This window comes from Heterocephalus glaber, unplaced genomic scaffold (assembly GCF_053883595.1).
Source record: "Heterocephalus glaber isolate CG9 unplaced genomic scaffold, H.glaber_assembly_v1.0 deba00001497, whole genome shotgun sequence".
NCBI lineage: Eukaryota > Metazoa > Chordata > Mammalia > Rodentia > Bathyergidae > Heterocephalus > Heterocephalus glaber.
Genome location: NW_028258320.1, coordinates 71,024,335 through 71,040,200, shown reverse-complemented (window position 1 = coordinate 71,040,200; position 15,866 = coordinate 71,024,335). Strand labels below are relative to the sequence as shown.

At 46.5% G+C, this 15,866-nt stretch overlaps 1 protein-coding gene across 49 annotated transcripts in view; it reads left to right on the top strand.

The window, feature by feature from the left end:
- The window catches only part of Tcf7l2 (transcription factor 7 like 2), a 185,139-nt gene that overhangs the window by 112,469 nt on the left and 56,804 nt on the right, over positions 1 to 15,866 (top strand). For 12 of the 49 annotated variants that reach the window (XM_013070027.3, XM_013070030.3, XM_013070029.3 and 9 more), the window contains one exon: positions 3,404 to 3,547. The exons of 34 other annotated variants lie outside the window; for them this stretch is intronic. In XM_013070027.3, coding sequence (XP_012925481.1) covers positions 3,404 to 3,547 — 144 coding nt within the window. The remainder of the gene's footprint in view (positions 1 to 3,403; positions 3,548 to 15,866) is intronic. 3 more of the 49 variants (XM_013070026.3, XM_021253421.2, XM_004838910.4) reach the window with 1 other exon arrangement.

The following is a 15,866-nucleotide window of genomic DNA, read 5'->3' as shown; positions in this document are numbered from 1 at the left end:
TGAGGTCAGTCTGACAAAAGTGATTAGACTGCTGCAGTATAATTCCTCCTTCTCTTCTTACACACAGTTCACACTGGCCTGAGAAAATGAGTATACTGTTCCATAAACTGAAAGGTCCAGAGGTGAGAGACATCAGGCATGGCTGGAATCAGGGGCCCCTGTACCAGGACTGTTCCCCACCAACTCTTGGCTTAGCTGCCCTCCAAGATGGCTTCATTGCATAAGACATTCATGTCCAGAATGATTTCCAGGTGTCCGTCATCTTGACTCTGAACCGGTGCAGTGTGTTGAATGGGCTTGGACTGAGGACATTTGCCCATCCTTGGAGCTGGAAGAGAAGCCCTGTCCACCTAAGTAAAGGAGGTGACTCCGAATTCAGGTTATTGTTATCAGAAGAGTCGTGAATGGGTGCTGAGCAAAAACTCAGCAGATACCAGCTTCATAATCTTTAGAATCTTTTGACGACACTTATGCTCATAGGGGGCTCAACTATAGTTCTCATGGAACAAAATGATTTTATATTTGTATACACATTTGAATTTTTTATAGGATATCTTATATACTCTAAAATTTGAAGTGGTTTGTAAGACTTTTTTTATTCTGCCAAAGGATTAGAAATGAGTAAATTAAGGATATTAAAATTAAGCAAAAAGCAGGGTAGGCCTATTAGATAAAGTGGGGATGAGACAAAATCTACACGTTCAAGGCTGGTAGGATTGGTGGACGTGACCTATAAATTTGGCTCTGCGGGTCCCAGGTTCCTAGGTATCGAAGAGTCTGTCTAAATCTATACAGAGCGGGAGGTGTGTGTGCGCACCTGCCCTGTTAGAGAGCAGGCCTTGAGGGAACGCCTGTGGATGGCAATCAGGATGAAATGGTTGTCCAAGTGGTGCATACCTGCAGTCTCAGAACTCCGGGAGGCAGAGCAGAAGGATTGCAAGTTCAAGCCCAGCCTGGGCAATTTAGTAATTCAAGCAAGACCATGTCTCAAAATAAAAATAAATTAATTAAAAGAAAAAGAGCTGGGGATGTCTCTCAGTGTGGAGGCCCAAGATTCTGTTCCCAGCCCCACAAGGGGGACTGGGGACGAAATGAAGTGGTCTGTGGCACAGCTTGGCTATGTTCCATTTCCAGACTCCTCCTCTGGGGGACTCACCCTTGAGAACCTTGCTGCTTTGCTCTTAGCATTGTGTTAGGAAACAAAGCAAACAGTCAAGAATTAAACCTTCGTGTTGCTGGGTTTCTGCCAAAATAATCGGAGGGTTAACCATGTTGCCTTCAAGGGTGGCACCCAGTGAGTCACTGCTGCAGCAGGGCAGAGGCGGTCCTCCTGAGCTGTAAAGTTGGGCTGATCGGCCCTGTCGGCCTCTTCATTCACATCTGTTCACCAGTGAGCACCGTGGAGTGAAGCGCAGGGTGTGGTCTCTGCTTCTGGGACAGAGAGGGGTGTGGGTCATGGTGCTGTGCCTCTAGGGGGCAGATTCCTGGGCTGCGGGCTGCTGGTGGCTCCTGAAAACTACAGCCAGCAGGGGCCCTAGAGTGGTCCAAGTTTTTAGGCAGCATGGCCCGCTCTCATTTGGGGAAAGCACTTTGTCTGTGGGGGGCTTTCGTCTACTTTGGAAGACCAGATGCTGTAGTGACCCTGCAAACCCTTCCAGGAGTGTGGCTGCTGTTTCCCATTTTCCAGAGTCATCCATACCTACTGTGATCATTCTGACGGTCCCAATAGTGAATATCAGAACATAGAAGATACTGGGTGTTGTATACTGTCTCATATTCTTAGCCCTAAGTTATTATTATTGCTCAGGATTAAGAGGGATAAAATAATTGTTCATTGACTTTTCTTTCGTGTGTGTGTGTATGCGTGTGTGTGTGTGTGTGTGTGTGTGTGTGTGTGTATATACATATATATATTTTATATTTTTTTTTTTTTTAACTTCTTAAATTTTTAAAAAAATGTTTGGTGGTACTAGGGATCGAACTCAGGGAGTGCTGAGCTATACACCAGGCCTTTTAAACTTAATTTTGAGATTCTGTGTTGCTTAGTCACCATGCTGTCCTCGAACCTGGCAATCTTGCTTCAGCCTCCCCAGTAGCTAGGAATAAAGGTGTGTACCAGCTGGCTGGGCTCTTTTTGTTTTTTTCCTTTTGGTGACACTGGGGGTTGAACCCAGAACCTTTGCACTGAGCTAATCTCCAGCTCCTTTTTATTTATTTTTTATTTTGAGATAGGGTTTCACGAAGTTGCCCGAGCTGACCTTGAACTTGTAATTCTCTTACCTCAGCCTCCCCCAGTGCCAGGTGATGCATCATCACCACATGCTGCTCTGGTTTCTTTATATATAAAAGTTTAAAAGACTAGAATAGAGAAGAGAAGTCATATATCTTTTATGGTGCACATAAAAGGCATGGGCATTTTCTTTCCTCCTTTTTTTTTTTAAGGAACATTAAGATGCCATTTCTTGCTTGTGAAACAGTGCCTCTTGGACCCTGGGTCATTCTTTATCCCCCTAAATTCACCTTCAAATTATCTGCCCTGTATGTAGAGCTGTGGGAAGCGTCTGGGCAGGCAAACAGGTCCACACAGCAGCCGTTTCCATGAGTTGGCTCAAGCATGGTGTCTCTTCTCCTGTACCAGTTCTAGCTGTGTGACCTTGGGCATGTTTCTTAACGTCTCTGAGTCAGTTTCCTGCTCTGTGAAATGGGCACAGCACTCCTACCTCACGGGTGGCTGTGAGGATGAATGGACTAACAAGCACATTCCCATCCAGGGCCCAGGATGGAGGAGGCAGTGAGTACCCTCCCCGAGCTCTTGGAATAGGGCTCCAGTTGCCTCCAAATTTCATTCAGCACGTACTTCCTGAGCACCCGAGGTGTGTGCTGTCCAATCTTGCGAGGGACTCAGAGGTGGTGGTGTAGTTGCTTTTCACCCAGCATTGTAGCTGTGCAGAGATAAAGGTAGTTGAACATGTCCTAGCCACCAAAAACTCACGTATTGAGTGGACCCTTACGCAATTGACAGTCTTTCAGGGTGGGTGCCGGCAGTCTCATGTGGTTCAGGCTAATAGAAGAATCAGCAAGGTAAGTTGAGAGAAAGGGGGTCAGCTAGGTGGCTCTGTGGTAGCTCAGGAAGGAGCAGCCACACCTGTCAGGAGAGTGGCAGGAGGGCTGGGGCCCCAGCAGGAAGGCTGCATGGAGGGGGCTTTTGTTTGAGCTGCCCTGCTGACCCTAGACAACAGGGAGGTGGAATAGTTCTGGGTTCGTGTTGGGAACTGTGATCTTCATTATTTGGAGCTTCTGGAGAAATGTGGGCTAGGGCAGGAAGTCAGGCTGGGGACTGTGTATGCCTTGGTGACTGCGTTCCCCTCCCGAGCCTCACTCTGTTCCCCTTTCTTCCTGGCAGCAGAGCCCCCTCCCTTGCTGCACTCAGGGACATGACTGTCAGCACTTCTACCCCCCCTCAGACTTCACTGTCAGCACTCAAGTCTTCAGGGACATGAAAAGGAGCCACTCCCTACAAAAGGTTGGGGAGCCCTGGTGTGTGGAGGTAGGTCTCGGAGCAGAATGACGGTATGAGATGAGCTAGCTCTGAAAAAGAAACACCCATCCAAAGGTGCCTCGCGCCAGGGCAGGGCCGTCCACCTGCCACCAACCCTGCGGTCTCACTGGGTCACGGTCGTCTCAGGTGCCATGATGTCTGGCTGTACTGACCGCTGATAGGGATATCGAAGCTATAAAAATGCCAGTTTACAAGAAGAGGGTGGAGGTGGTGCTGCTGTGCATTCCAGATGCCTGGCTCTCTGTAAAGGCCACATGATCCAGTGTCACACGAGGGCTTCCGTGAGAATGATGAGCAGCATGTTATCCCATTAAACTTGACCCCCAGGAAGTAATTTCCCGGGACTCTTTATAGCTCCCAGTGAAAGGGATGTTACCACCTAAACTTTGCCTTTGTTATTAGTAATTTAGAACTTAAGAGATTTTTCTTTTAAAACTCAGGGAGCTGAGAAATGCTCGCTCCTCCTCCGCAAGGATTCCTACTGGAAGCATCCATGAATGGCTTTGCTCACAGATGTTGCTCTCCAAGGACAGGAAGCATTGTTAATTTCCTTTAAATAATTCAATACAGCATCAATACCCCACACTGCTCCGTGCTTGCGAGTGACAGTTCTCTTCAAATTAGTAGTCCCAAAGTACATGCTTTTATCTCCAAGAAAGCAAAAAGGTAATGCAGATAAAATTTTTTTCTAAAGCAACCCTTAGATTTAAACAGCAAATAACTTAGTACTAATATCAGTTTTTTAAAAAGACAAATGAATATTCATGAGCCAATTAGTAAAGTGCCTATCTTTTTAAAACATTTATTGTATCCCTTTTAGGTGCTGGGTGCTGTGCTATGTGCTAAGGCTACTGGGCAGAAAATGTGGTTTCTCCAGTGGGCAGAGACCTGGAGTGATAAAGAACATGTGCATCTATGTCTTTGCCTTTGGAGAGAGAAAACTGGAGTAAATTGCCTTACGTGTGTTGTAGTTTAAGGAGCAATTAATAGCTATTTAAAAGAACTTAGAGACACATGGAAGAGTATGTAGAAGAAAATGTAAGCCCCATACTCTTGCTATCTGTGGATAATCTCTTCATATTTGAATGCTTACCTTTCCAGTCCTTCATGTGCGTTAATCTTTAAAGATGTTGAAGTTGGAATTGTACCTGACATGTTTGTATTTTCTTCTCACTCCATACAACACCAAGGTTGCTTTCCTGTATTTTAATGTGTCTCACTTCCAGCTAGTTATTCACATGTTGATGTCCTGTGGAAACCCTGCAGTCTGATCACTTACAGAAGCCAGATGGGACTAAAAATGCAAGGTTGTTCTCAGGTCTTCTGAACTTCTCCCGCTGTCTTGTTTCTGCTCAGGCCTGTGCTTGGCCATGCTTGACCCTGACTGCCTGGAGTGGGTGTGTGCATGCATCTAGAACTGGCTTGGGCCCCTCAGAGCAGAGGGGCTCCTCAGCAGGACCCATGCCTGCTGGGAGATTTTTTCCCACAGTCCCTCCCTGGCCCACTGTTAATAAGCATGGCCGTTCACGCTAACCATCTAGAGTAGAAGGCTCTTTACCCAACAGGATCTGGCAAATGCTAACTTGTTAATCTCTAGTCAGAGGTAGGAGGGAGATAAAGGAGTACTAGGTACCCATTTGGATAATGAGGAAACTGAAAGAGAAAGATTGGGTTTCTTCCTTATAACTCAAGATCTGCAGGAGCTGATAAGTTCCCCGGCGCCAGTGACAGTGAGCACTTCTCAGCCTTGTCTTCAGGACAGAGAAACATCTCCCAGGGGAGTCCCAAGATGCAACAGTTCTACATAAGGCCCAAATATAAACTGTGAACACGTTGGGCACAAACACAGTACTTGTGGACTGTACCCACTTGGGCAAGTTACCTAACTGCTCTGTGCCTCAGTTTCCCTGTCACGTGAGCTATATATAAAGTGAGTACTTGGCAAGAGAGCTGCCATCTCAGAGGTGCAGGACCAGCAGGACTGTCGGGGACCTGCACAGTGACCATATGTCCAGGAGATGGGCTGGTTGCTGAATTTCTTTCCACGTAGGTCTCCATGGAAGTTTGTGCTGCTCGTAGTCCTTGCTACTTCAGGAATTTCAGTGGGGTGTGAAAATCCCCACCCCCAGCACGAGTGTGCTAGAAATGGCTCTGGGGAGCAAGGTGGAAAGTGCACGTGATTGGCAGCCAGGAGAAATAGGTTTGAGCCCAACCTTCTGTCACCTGTTTTTGGTAAGGTGCTTGCTCCTCTGTAATGCAATTCCTGGATCTGTAAAAACAGGGTGTAATGGAATACAAGCCAGGCTCACTGTCCCGGGTATCCAGGGAGATCCTCTGACATTTAACACCAGGTTCCTATGGTCCAGGCGCTAATAAAAAAGATTTGTACCACTATATTAACAATTCAAAACTCAACAGCAACCCTAAGAAGGAGCCACTCTGAGTTATTTCCATTTTGCAGACAAGATAAATGAGCCCCAGAGAGATTAAGCAACTTGGGTAAGAGCGCCCCACTGGAGCATGAGCACCATACATGGCCATTGTCGTGGTTCAGCGCTTTCCACCCCACTCATCTTCCATTGCTGAAGGAGAACGCCTTTGGTCCTGAGTAACATCTGGCCTTGGTTGTCCGGAGGGAACTCTTGATTCAGGACATCTAACTGTTTAGTTTTCGTATCTCACATTTGGGATACCTTGCACTCCATCCATTTTAGCATTCATTGTTCCTTCTTCTTTGCTTGCAATGCAGCTTGGTTCTAACCTTTTAGGTCTTTTTCTCTAGGAATTCAGATTGGTAGACTAGTTGAGTAAATATGACTAAGAAAGTCAATACCCACCTGGGTAGGCATGACTCACTTTCTAGTTAGCTATTCATGTACATTTTAAAGCTAGCCACACAAAGTCGCTGCATTGGGGCCATTAACATGGCCAATAGTGACAATAATAGGGTGTGACCTGAGGCATAGCCACATTCAGATAAGAAAGAAAATGTTTTTTCCTGTAATTGCTTAGTCAATACTGTTTCCACTGAAATACTTGCAAACAGACTTTTAGAAGGTTCTTTGTCTGAACCCTTCCCTTCTTCCCCTCTTCCTTCCTCTTTAGGATTTCTGTAAACTTTTCCTGGTCAGCGGCTTTGGAAGAGCGAGATAGTGTTCTCTCTCCCTTCACAGTTTTTGATCAACTACCCTTTTGCTTGAGCCTGTTTTTATTTCAATTTTAGGTGTGTGTGTCTATGTGTTTTCAGAAGGGGGCACATTATTGCTGCTACTTGCTCATTAACCTCTCAGCCTATAAATTTAAGGGGAAAAAAGAGACTTCTGCTAAATTTGCAAAGCTAGTCACATAGACAGGGAGTTAACCAGTTTGGTAAGAGGAAATGAAACTTTTCTTAGGTTTATTAGACCACATCCTATAAATCTGTGGCTTATTATATGTCTGATTTCTAAAAAGCATGGCATCATGGCCAAAGCCTTATTTTTGCTTGTTAGTCATTTGAAGCAAATATAGATATTACTTCATTTCCTGGGTACTTTACTCTTCAGTACATGTTATGTATGAAAAATCTGGATTTACCAGCATAGTGCCTTGCAAGAGTTTTTGCCAATGTATAAATCATTGCGTTATAACTCTGGATTAGCTAGCATTCTGCTAAACTGGAACTTTTCATTTGTTCCCTCATTCCTGATTAGAAACAAGGTGAGCAAAACTGCAAAACTACCCCCCAAAGGCACAGTTAATATTTTGACATATTTCCTTCTAATGAAAAAAAAGTGCTTTAAGGATTGTAGGTGGGCTCATATTGTATGTGTTTTCTGTTTTATTTTATGTCTCTTAATAATAGAAATTCTTCCCTGTGTATGCTCTACGATTAAAATGTAGTAGTATATTCATATGTGTGTGACTGGTTATCCATTCTAGAAGTAGTTATCCTTTGGCCGATTGCCTGTCACCCCAAAGCACAGATGGGTCTCTGAGTGTAATGCAGTTGGCAGAGGGCGTAAGTTAGAAGTGGTGCAGGCAAGATGGTTCTGGAACATTCTGTAATGTCCTCATGCGTATGTGACCTATGGCTTCCTTGCATAGTCCTGGATCTTTCTGTCCAAAAATGAACCAGCAGCCCACCTTGCTCCATTTGTGTTTATTAGATGGGGTGGCAAGGGGAGGACCACTGCAATATTACATTTCTTCCTTTCTCTTTTCCTGTTTGCAAAGTTTCTTCTTGAAAGTCTTCTAGGGTCAGCACGTGCATGAATGTTCTCTGCTGATGAACTGCCCTGGCAGTGTAAGTAAGGGGACGACAGGCCTGGAGATCATTCTGTGCCCCATTTCCCATGCTGTTTCTGTTGTCTTAAACTGAAAAGAGACGTCCGTATGGATGGTCTTCATGTTGCTTGGTACACGCGTCTCCCAGGTGGTGAGCTGGTGTGTGGGCTGGGAAACGCGGGTGCCTGCCGGAGGGGGCTCCTCTGGGGAGTGGGCCTGTGTGCACCATGGCGGTGCAGGCCTTGCAGGACCCCCGCACCTCCAGACTCTGCAGGCTGTATCAGTGACTCTTATCTCATGGCGCCTTCCTGTGTCCATGTCTCCCCCCCCATCTTTGTGAGTCATGCATTTTCTTTGCATTCCTGCAACAAAGGTCACTAGTAGAGAAGACTTGGGCCTTTGGATGTTGATATTTATTATTTTGGTTCTTCCCCAAATAGAGAGTATTCATTAGCCTTAGGAGTTTTTATTCCTTACACAGAACCCCATAATAAAAGCACTAGGTGAGTTCTTCGTGTGTGGGGTGTTTCCCATTGGTGGTTCTGATGGAATCTACCAAGCAGTCTGCCTGTCTGTCTCTGGTGTGATAGTGCTATCTCTCAGAGTCCTTTCCTATCATAACCCCTGTAATGATGTCAGTGAGGTAAATATTCAGGATTTGCAAACAGGGAAACCACGGTTTAGCCCAGATTTTGGAATTTAAGTCAGTGATTTTTCTTAAGGGCAGTTCTTGTTAGATAAGCAAAATGGAAGATCTTATTTCTTATCTTTCGTCATCAGTGTGCCCTGTGAACCTTATTTATTGCATCAACTCCTGCTAGTTTAGTAAGAGACTGTACAAGGAGCTACATTGCTTTTCATCTTTTCTCTGGTCCTTCCAGTTTTCTCTGTCATGTCTTCGAAAGGCCATTTCAAGCTTGTTTGCGTTTAAAGATAAATCAGTCCTTAATATATTTTCATCTTCCAGTTTGGGGAGCAGGGTGGTGGAGGCCCCATGTGGTCCCTGATGAAGCCAAATCCAAGTTTTGGCTACCTTTCCTGCGTAATGTCTGGCCTTCTGTACTCGGGCTGAAAAAGAAGGAGGTGGCCTTTGTATACCCTCGCAGTTTTTAACTCTTTGCTTAATCCTTCTGAGTTGTGTGTGCTTGTCCAGCTGCACCTGTCTCCCATGGCCCTGCCACCCAGAGCGTGCTTGTGGTCAGGATCAGTGGCCAGGGCCACAGAACAAGCAAAAGTCTTCCCCGGGAAGGTCTAAAGTAGGCCTGTTTGTGCTCAGAAGGAAGGTTTCTGTTTTGGAAAAATCAATTCCTTCCACAAGGGAGGATGGGCATGGAGAAGGAACAAAGACACCAGAGAAGGAAGAAACGAGAGTCAGGGTAAGTGGGAAGGACCTGGGTGACTGAAGGACACCTGGCCGGCTGTTTATGTCCCAGCCCTACTGGTCATTTGGTCTGACAAGCTTCGCCACATTGCCACCTTGTCCCGGATGGTAGCCTCTTGCTGCTTAGGAAGAGAGCTGCAGGAGATGACACTGTGTTGAACCTGATCTGCAGGATGGGGTCCGGCGGGATGGTGGAGGCTCAGTCACTGCGAGCCCTGCTGGTTCCTGCTGCTAGGTCGCTGCCAGGCAGACACACGGGAAGTTCACTTACTCCCGGGGAAAGGAGAAAGCCCCCTCTTGACTACAAAGTAGAAGAAACTTGTAACCATCCACAGGGAGGTCAGTTTCTTGGTTGTCACAACTCTGTCTCTTGGACACGTTCCCTGGTAGCTGGTAGAGGGAAGAGGGAAAAGTGTCCACCAGGAGGACCACTTAGGGCCTCTCTGCTTAGCCTCAGAAGCTCCTGTCGGTTAATCTAGCTGGGGACAGCAGTGACTGGACACGAGCTTGTGGCCATCGTGATGGGAGATGTGTTTGTGTCTAAGGGAAATAGGACATTTATTCCTCCTTGCACCTGTCCTGCTGGTGACACCAAAATATCCTTAAACCCGCTGCTCATGCATGGGTCTTTCCTCACTGCAGTCTTGCTCGGTGGAGTCCTCCGCAATGGTCTGGATTTCAGATTTGCACTCGCTGCATATACTTCTGGTTCCCTGATTTTAGGGTAAGGTTTGAGGGTAAGGTTTCTTTTGAGATGTAGGATTTCTTTCTTTCTTTCTTTCTTTCTTTCTTTCTTTCTTTCTTTCTTTCTTTCTTTCTTTCTTTCTTTCTTTCTTTCTTTCCTTTCTTTCCTTCCCTTCCTTCCTTTCTTTCCCTTCCTTCCTTCTTCCTTTCCTTCCCTCCCCTTCCCCTTCCCCTTCCCTTCCTTCTTCCCTTCCCTTCTTCCCTTCTTCTCTTCTTCTCTTCTTCCTTTCTTCCTGGCGGTTGAACCGCCTGGCCTTGACACTAAGCTATATCTTGGCCTCTTTTTAATTCTGAGACAAGGTATTACCAAGTTGCTGCCTTACCCAGGTAGGGCTTGACCTTGTGATCCTCCTGCCTGAGCCTCCCACTGTGCTGGGATTCCAGATGATGCTAGCACATCCAGGTGAGATACGGGAATTTTGCCAAAAAGTATATTTTAAAATATATTTTATAATAGAATTGACTCGAGTGGACACTTCTATGAATTTTCTTGGAATTTGTGTTATTACCCTTACCACATAACCAGGATGCAGAATAGCTGCATCTCTTTATATATGCCCCCGGCTGCTCCCTGACAGTCATGAGAGATGCGGGTTTATTTTTATTATTTTCAGCTTTTGGGGGACAGTAGTCTTGTGTTTCCTTTCTGTCGCTTGGGAGCCGGGTGTTCCTCATTGACTCCTCAGAGTTTCTGCCCTGCTGCTTCCATAGGTCTTCTCCAGCATGAGAGAGAGGACTGTCGTGCTGCTCGTGGTCAGCTTGTTAGTCCTTGGCAAGTCTCTTGGATTTTCTATTCATCACTCCGAGCTTTCCCTGCCTGCATACCTGGAGTTCTTCAGGCTACCTTATGGATTTAGAATTCAAATTAATTCTGATGGGGTCAAAGGAAAACATAGTGAGGATAGTACATTATTACAAACAATATAGACGGCAGAGTGAAATAAAGTGACTTTTGGAGTATTCTGCTTTATCTGTATTGTTCTTTCCTAGATGTGAGGACCGATGACCAGGATTAGAGTATAACGTCTAACATGAAGATGGAATGTGATCTGTAAACTTTGGTTGACCCAACTTGGTTCTCTCCGGCTGCCCCCACTTGTCTCATTATCTGAGTCAAACGAGGGGTTGGGGAGTGAGCACCAGACACGGGTCATCAGCACATCCCCACCTGGGTTCTGGAACTGGCCGGTCCTCGTGTAGGGAGGCCGGAGCTGCCGTTTCCCCAGCTGTTGTGCAGAGTTGATGCTTTCTTCGGGAACAGTGAAGCAGAGGGATATTTGTGTGGGAAGGACCCTATGTGTGTGCTTACCCTCCTCTAGGGAAGTGATGGTAGGAGACCCGAAAGGTCCCCAGCCTGGATTGTCACACTCCAGTGAACCGAAGAAGATGCCTCTGCGTGCGTTTGGCCGGGGAAGGTAACAGCAGTCGCACACATGTAAATTCTTGTGCAATCTAATTCCTGTCTTTGTAATTACTTGGAGACCTGCCATTGCAGCCAGTTGAGAAGTGGGAGCGGTGACCCGGTACAGAAAGCAGAAATGATCTGGGAGGAGCGAGCAAATGTGGTATCCAGAGCAGAGTCGTAGCTTTCCTGCTGGCCATGCAGCGCCCGAAATCACTTTTAAGAGGAGAAAAAGCATCATAACTGCTTCCTACACAAGTAACTTGACTTTCCTGTCTGGGCCCCCTCTGCCTGCCTCTCCCTCACTGGCTGAGAGAATCTCTGAGAGTGTGGTAGAGGGAGAGCATCCGTAATTTGGAGGGGACCAACCTCCGCTGATAAGAAACAACCTTTGTCTGGCCACAGGGTTTTGTAGGGGAGTACCCTCCAGGTGGGAGAGGAATCCTTCCCCCACCTCTTCTTCTAATTTATAAAAGCCACGCATTAAACCAAGCATCTCAAGCTTGGCTGCCTTGCAGAGAGCAGAGTAGCCTGGCAGCAGGGCTGTAGTCAGCATCCTGGTGGAAGTGATGGGGGCACTTGAGGGAGCCAGCAGTGACACTCTTTTCACAAGTGGAGGCAGCCTAACTGGGGGGCTTCGTCCCCTCGGTTCTGCCTGTAGAAGACAGAATGCAGAATGATCAGACTCACTCGGAACGCATTTGCCATTTGTGTGACGGACGGGGAAATGTGATATTTCTATAAACATCCACAAGAGGAGGCTTTTTCTTTATTTGTGTGACAGATTGCATGTTAGGCCACTAAAAGATGAAAGCACTAAATATTTGTTTTAGAAAAACACAATGAAAGGTTCTCTCATCCTCCCAGCTGAAAACTGATGGGCTTAGAATTCCATTAACAAAAGTGATTGTGGGCAGTTTTAAACTTATAGTCACCCTCTAGGCGTGATTAACACGTGGGCTGGAAGTGAACGGTGGTCACCGGAGGATTGCACTGGGTTTTTTTCCCTGTGTGGCGTGGAACAGGGCCATCAGGTTATAGTTGAGGTCCAGGTTAGCCAAAAGAAAGGCCTTTTCTAGTCCAGTGTTTATCTCCCAAGACTTTATAATTGGACTTCTTCTTAATGGGTTTTCTGTCCATAGAAAGAAGCCATTTGTACTTCCCTCTTTCAGGTCTGATGATGAACTCATAGTTCTTATAAGCCTTTTTTTTTGGAAAGGAAATATCTTAACCTCAAAAGGAGAGAGAATGGGCTGGGGAATGTAGCTCAGTGTAGAGTGCTTGCTTAGCATGGGCCCGGGCCCTGGACTGATCCCAAGTACTGCAAAAAGAAAAAGTAAAAAGAGCAGAGAATCCAGTGTTGGTTCTTGGTTATGATGGGCGGGGTGGGGGGGGCACCGCATTAAGCTTTTCAAGAATATTCTTGTTCTACATTTGTAACTGCCCCACGAGAGAAAAACTAATATTATTCCAGTGTTATATATTAGTAGCCAATAGCCACTGAACAATTAACTATATACTAGGCTCTACTTTAAGTGATTTTTTTTTTCCCCAGAACTTATTTAATCCTTCCAGTTGGTAGCAACTTTTTTCCTCATTTTAACACGAGGGAAACTGTGATGGTTAATTTTTTAAAAAATAATTTATCCTTGGTTCCACTGAGATTAATTGCTGGGAGCTGGAGACTGCAGCCTGGGGTTCAGATGGGTTTTCCGAGCCACGATGGCCACCTGCCCGCTGTCTTGTCACTCTCTGTCCTGTGAAGAGAGGACAGGCCCAGCTGTAGGAGGAGGCCTGAGCGACGCACACACACACATGCCGTCCAGACACCAGGGTTTGTGATCATGGGGAAGGACAGTCTTCATTACCAGAAGTTGTGGCTTCTGAGTGTCTCGGCAGTTGGCAACATAGAATTTTGTTTTGTTTTGTGTGTGTGGTTTTGTTTTTTAAATAATCAGAAACAGTTCAACTCTTGTTACCACCCACAGCAAAAATTGCTTTGCTCCCACAAATTAAGAAAGAAAGAAAGAAAAACAAAACGAGGCCACTGGGTAGAATGATTAAAAAGGGGCTTAAAGGGGAAAGTCCGATTTGGAGGGAGCCCTCTGCCCTCTTGCCTGATGCCAAGGAGGGAGCATCCTTGGCTTCACCTCCTCTTTGCCTAGATTCAGAATCAGTGTTCCTGGCAGCTGCCCGTTAGGGGAGGAATCACGACGCTCAAGATGGCTCTGGGTGGAAACCACATTTTTTTGTACTTATGAACAGTATGCCTCTGGTATGAGTGGGTGTGAGGATGGAGGGCACAAAGCAAGGCATGTGTTTGCGCAGCGTGTGGTCCTTGCTGCTGCCTTCCCTTCCTGTGATGGTGGGCTCCATGAGGAGGGGTTGGGGAGGTCACAACACATGCTCAGCCGATCCCATTGTGCGGTCCTAATCATCGAGGCAGGGGCAACCCAGCCCCAGGATTCCACTTGTGTGCAGATAAAATCGAGATCCTTGTAGCTTTGTGGGTCCCCTAACTCTCAACCCCCTCTTAAGAATGAAGATGGTCAGAATGGTAAGAATGACGCCTTAGTCAAGCCAGATGTGCTAGCCGCAGGGGAATCCCCTCTTCCCCCCAGCTCCAAGACTCTGAGGGATCACATGGGCAAAGAGATGAAGTCCAAATCCTCCTGGGAGCTTGAAGCCTGGCCTTTGTTTAGGAGGAGCGTTGTGCTGCAGGAGTGCTGGTCTGTGTGTCCCACTTTAAACCACGCTGCTTTTGACTTTTCTTCTGTGATGATTCCCAGGCAGCTTACTGTTGCCATCCTGACTTGTTTAAATTTATGGCGTGTTGGCAAGCAACTGTTTTGATGCTATTCTTCTCATAGCTAGAGGCCAAGATCCCTTGTGGAGCAGTGCCTGAATTTAATAGATGTCATCTGGACACCAGGAAGGAGTATTGAGAAGCACTGGGGGAGAAATCTTAGAAGTGAGATTTTTACCCCTCACTGTCTCCCAGCCTCTTATGGTCTCCTTTCAGGGCGGTGACATCAGAGTGACTTTGGAGGAGTGTGGTTGTGCCACAGTGTTGTGTACCATGTACTACAGTTCTAGGCCAAAGGACACAGTGCCTAATAGTCATGCAGATGGCCTCAAAATGTATGTGGTGAATTGCCTATTGCACATGATGGGGAATCTCTCATCACCATTGGGCTTTCTGTGTGGCTTACAGAAACTGGAGATCTGGCTGTATCTTTTGCAATATTGGGTGATCCTCTGGGATCACATATTTTGCTCTTCTGGCTGGGTTCTAGTGCCCTGACCAGCTTCTCAGACATACAAGACAGTAGCATCTCATGAGCTTCACAGATGAGGCGTAAAGGGACACTCAAGAGTATGGAGGGAAGCAGGGCACGATTAGGCCTTGAAACCCTACTTGGCCAGGTCAGTCTTCTGGCTGATGTGCTCCCTTCTGCCCAAATGTTGACAGAATCCTGGAAATGAGGGGTGGGCGTAGGTCTCCCTTCACTGCTTCCAGACAGAAATTGTGAGAAAGCCTTCAGAATAGATCTCGCTAACCCCCAGGAGCACATGGCAGGACCCACAGCTTGAGTCCCTTTAGCAAAATACTATCCAGTCTTCCAGCATTGGGTACTTCCTCCCAAAGAGTGAGCAGATAAGAGCCTTTAGCTGAAGCCATAACCAGAGGTCTACCTCCAGATGGTCTGCCACGGAGCCAGTCTACTCTGAGACCTGCTCCTTTCTAAGCCAGTTCGGAAGAAATCACCTCCAGAGTCTGCGACTCAGAGCTCTTTCCAAGTTTGGATCCCTCCGTCGTGGTATGATGGTCTTGGCAGTGAGGTTACCAAGGAAAGCTACATTGAAAGGAGTGTTTTGTGGGCATGTGCACCTTGGAAGTTTGGAGAAGCTTTGATTCTGAGCATAGCCCAGTGGGCTGAGGGCCATTTCTCTGCCTCTTCACTCTGTACTTTTGCCTAGTGACCAGGGTCTTTTTGGTCCCATTCCCAGTACCATGCCTCCACCTGCTAATCTAGTAGGGGTTCTCACCGCATTTTTGTTCTTACTCTTTCAACATCAAGTCTTTGCTCTGCCCGTCTTCCTAGCCCAGAGATCTGAGGTACATCCCTGCCTGCCAGCAGTATCCTGGCTGTGGCAGACCAGCATCTCTGAGCATTCTGTACTGGCCTCTGACAGTTTAGAGAGACAGAGACCAAAATGATTTTAAAAGTGCTATAAGCTGGAGCTGTTCAGAAGAGGGCAGACAGTCCTTGGGACTAGAGTAATTGGTGTTTGTAATTAGCACCCTGATTTATTAAGAAAAGTTAATAATATTGTCTCCAGGATTAAAAAAAAAAAAAAGAAGAGGCTCTAGGGTGATTAACTGGGACTGTCCTGTGGGTAAAGAGATAGCAGAGAGCTGGGAATAAATTGAATGCTACCTAACAGGTAAGGTTATTGTGCAAGTGGGCTAAGGTATTCCCTTGTGCCTGGGCTTTGGGTGCAAGGCAGAT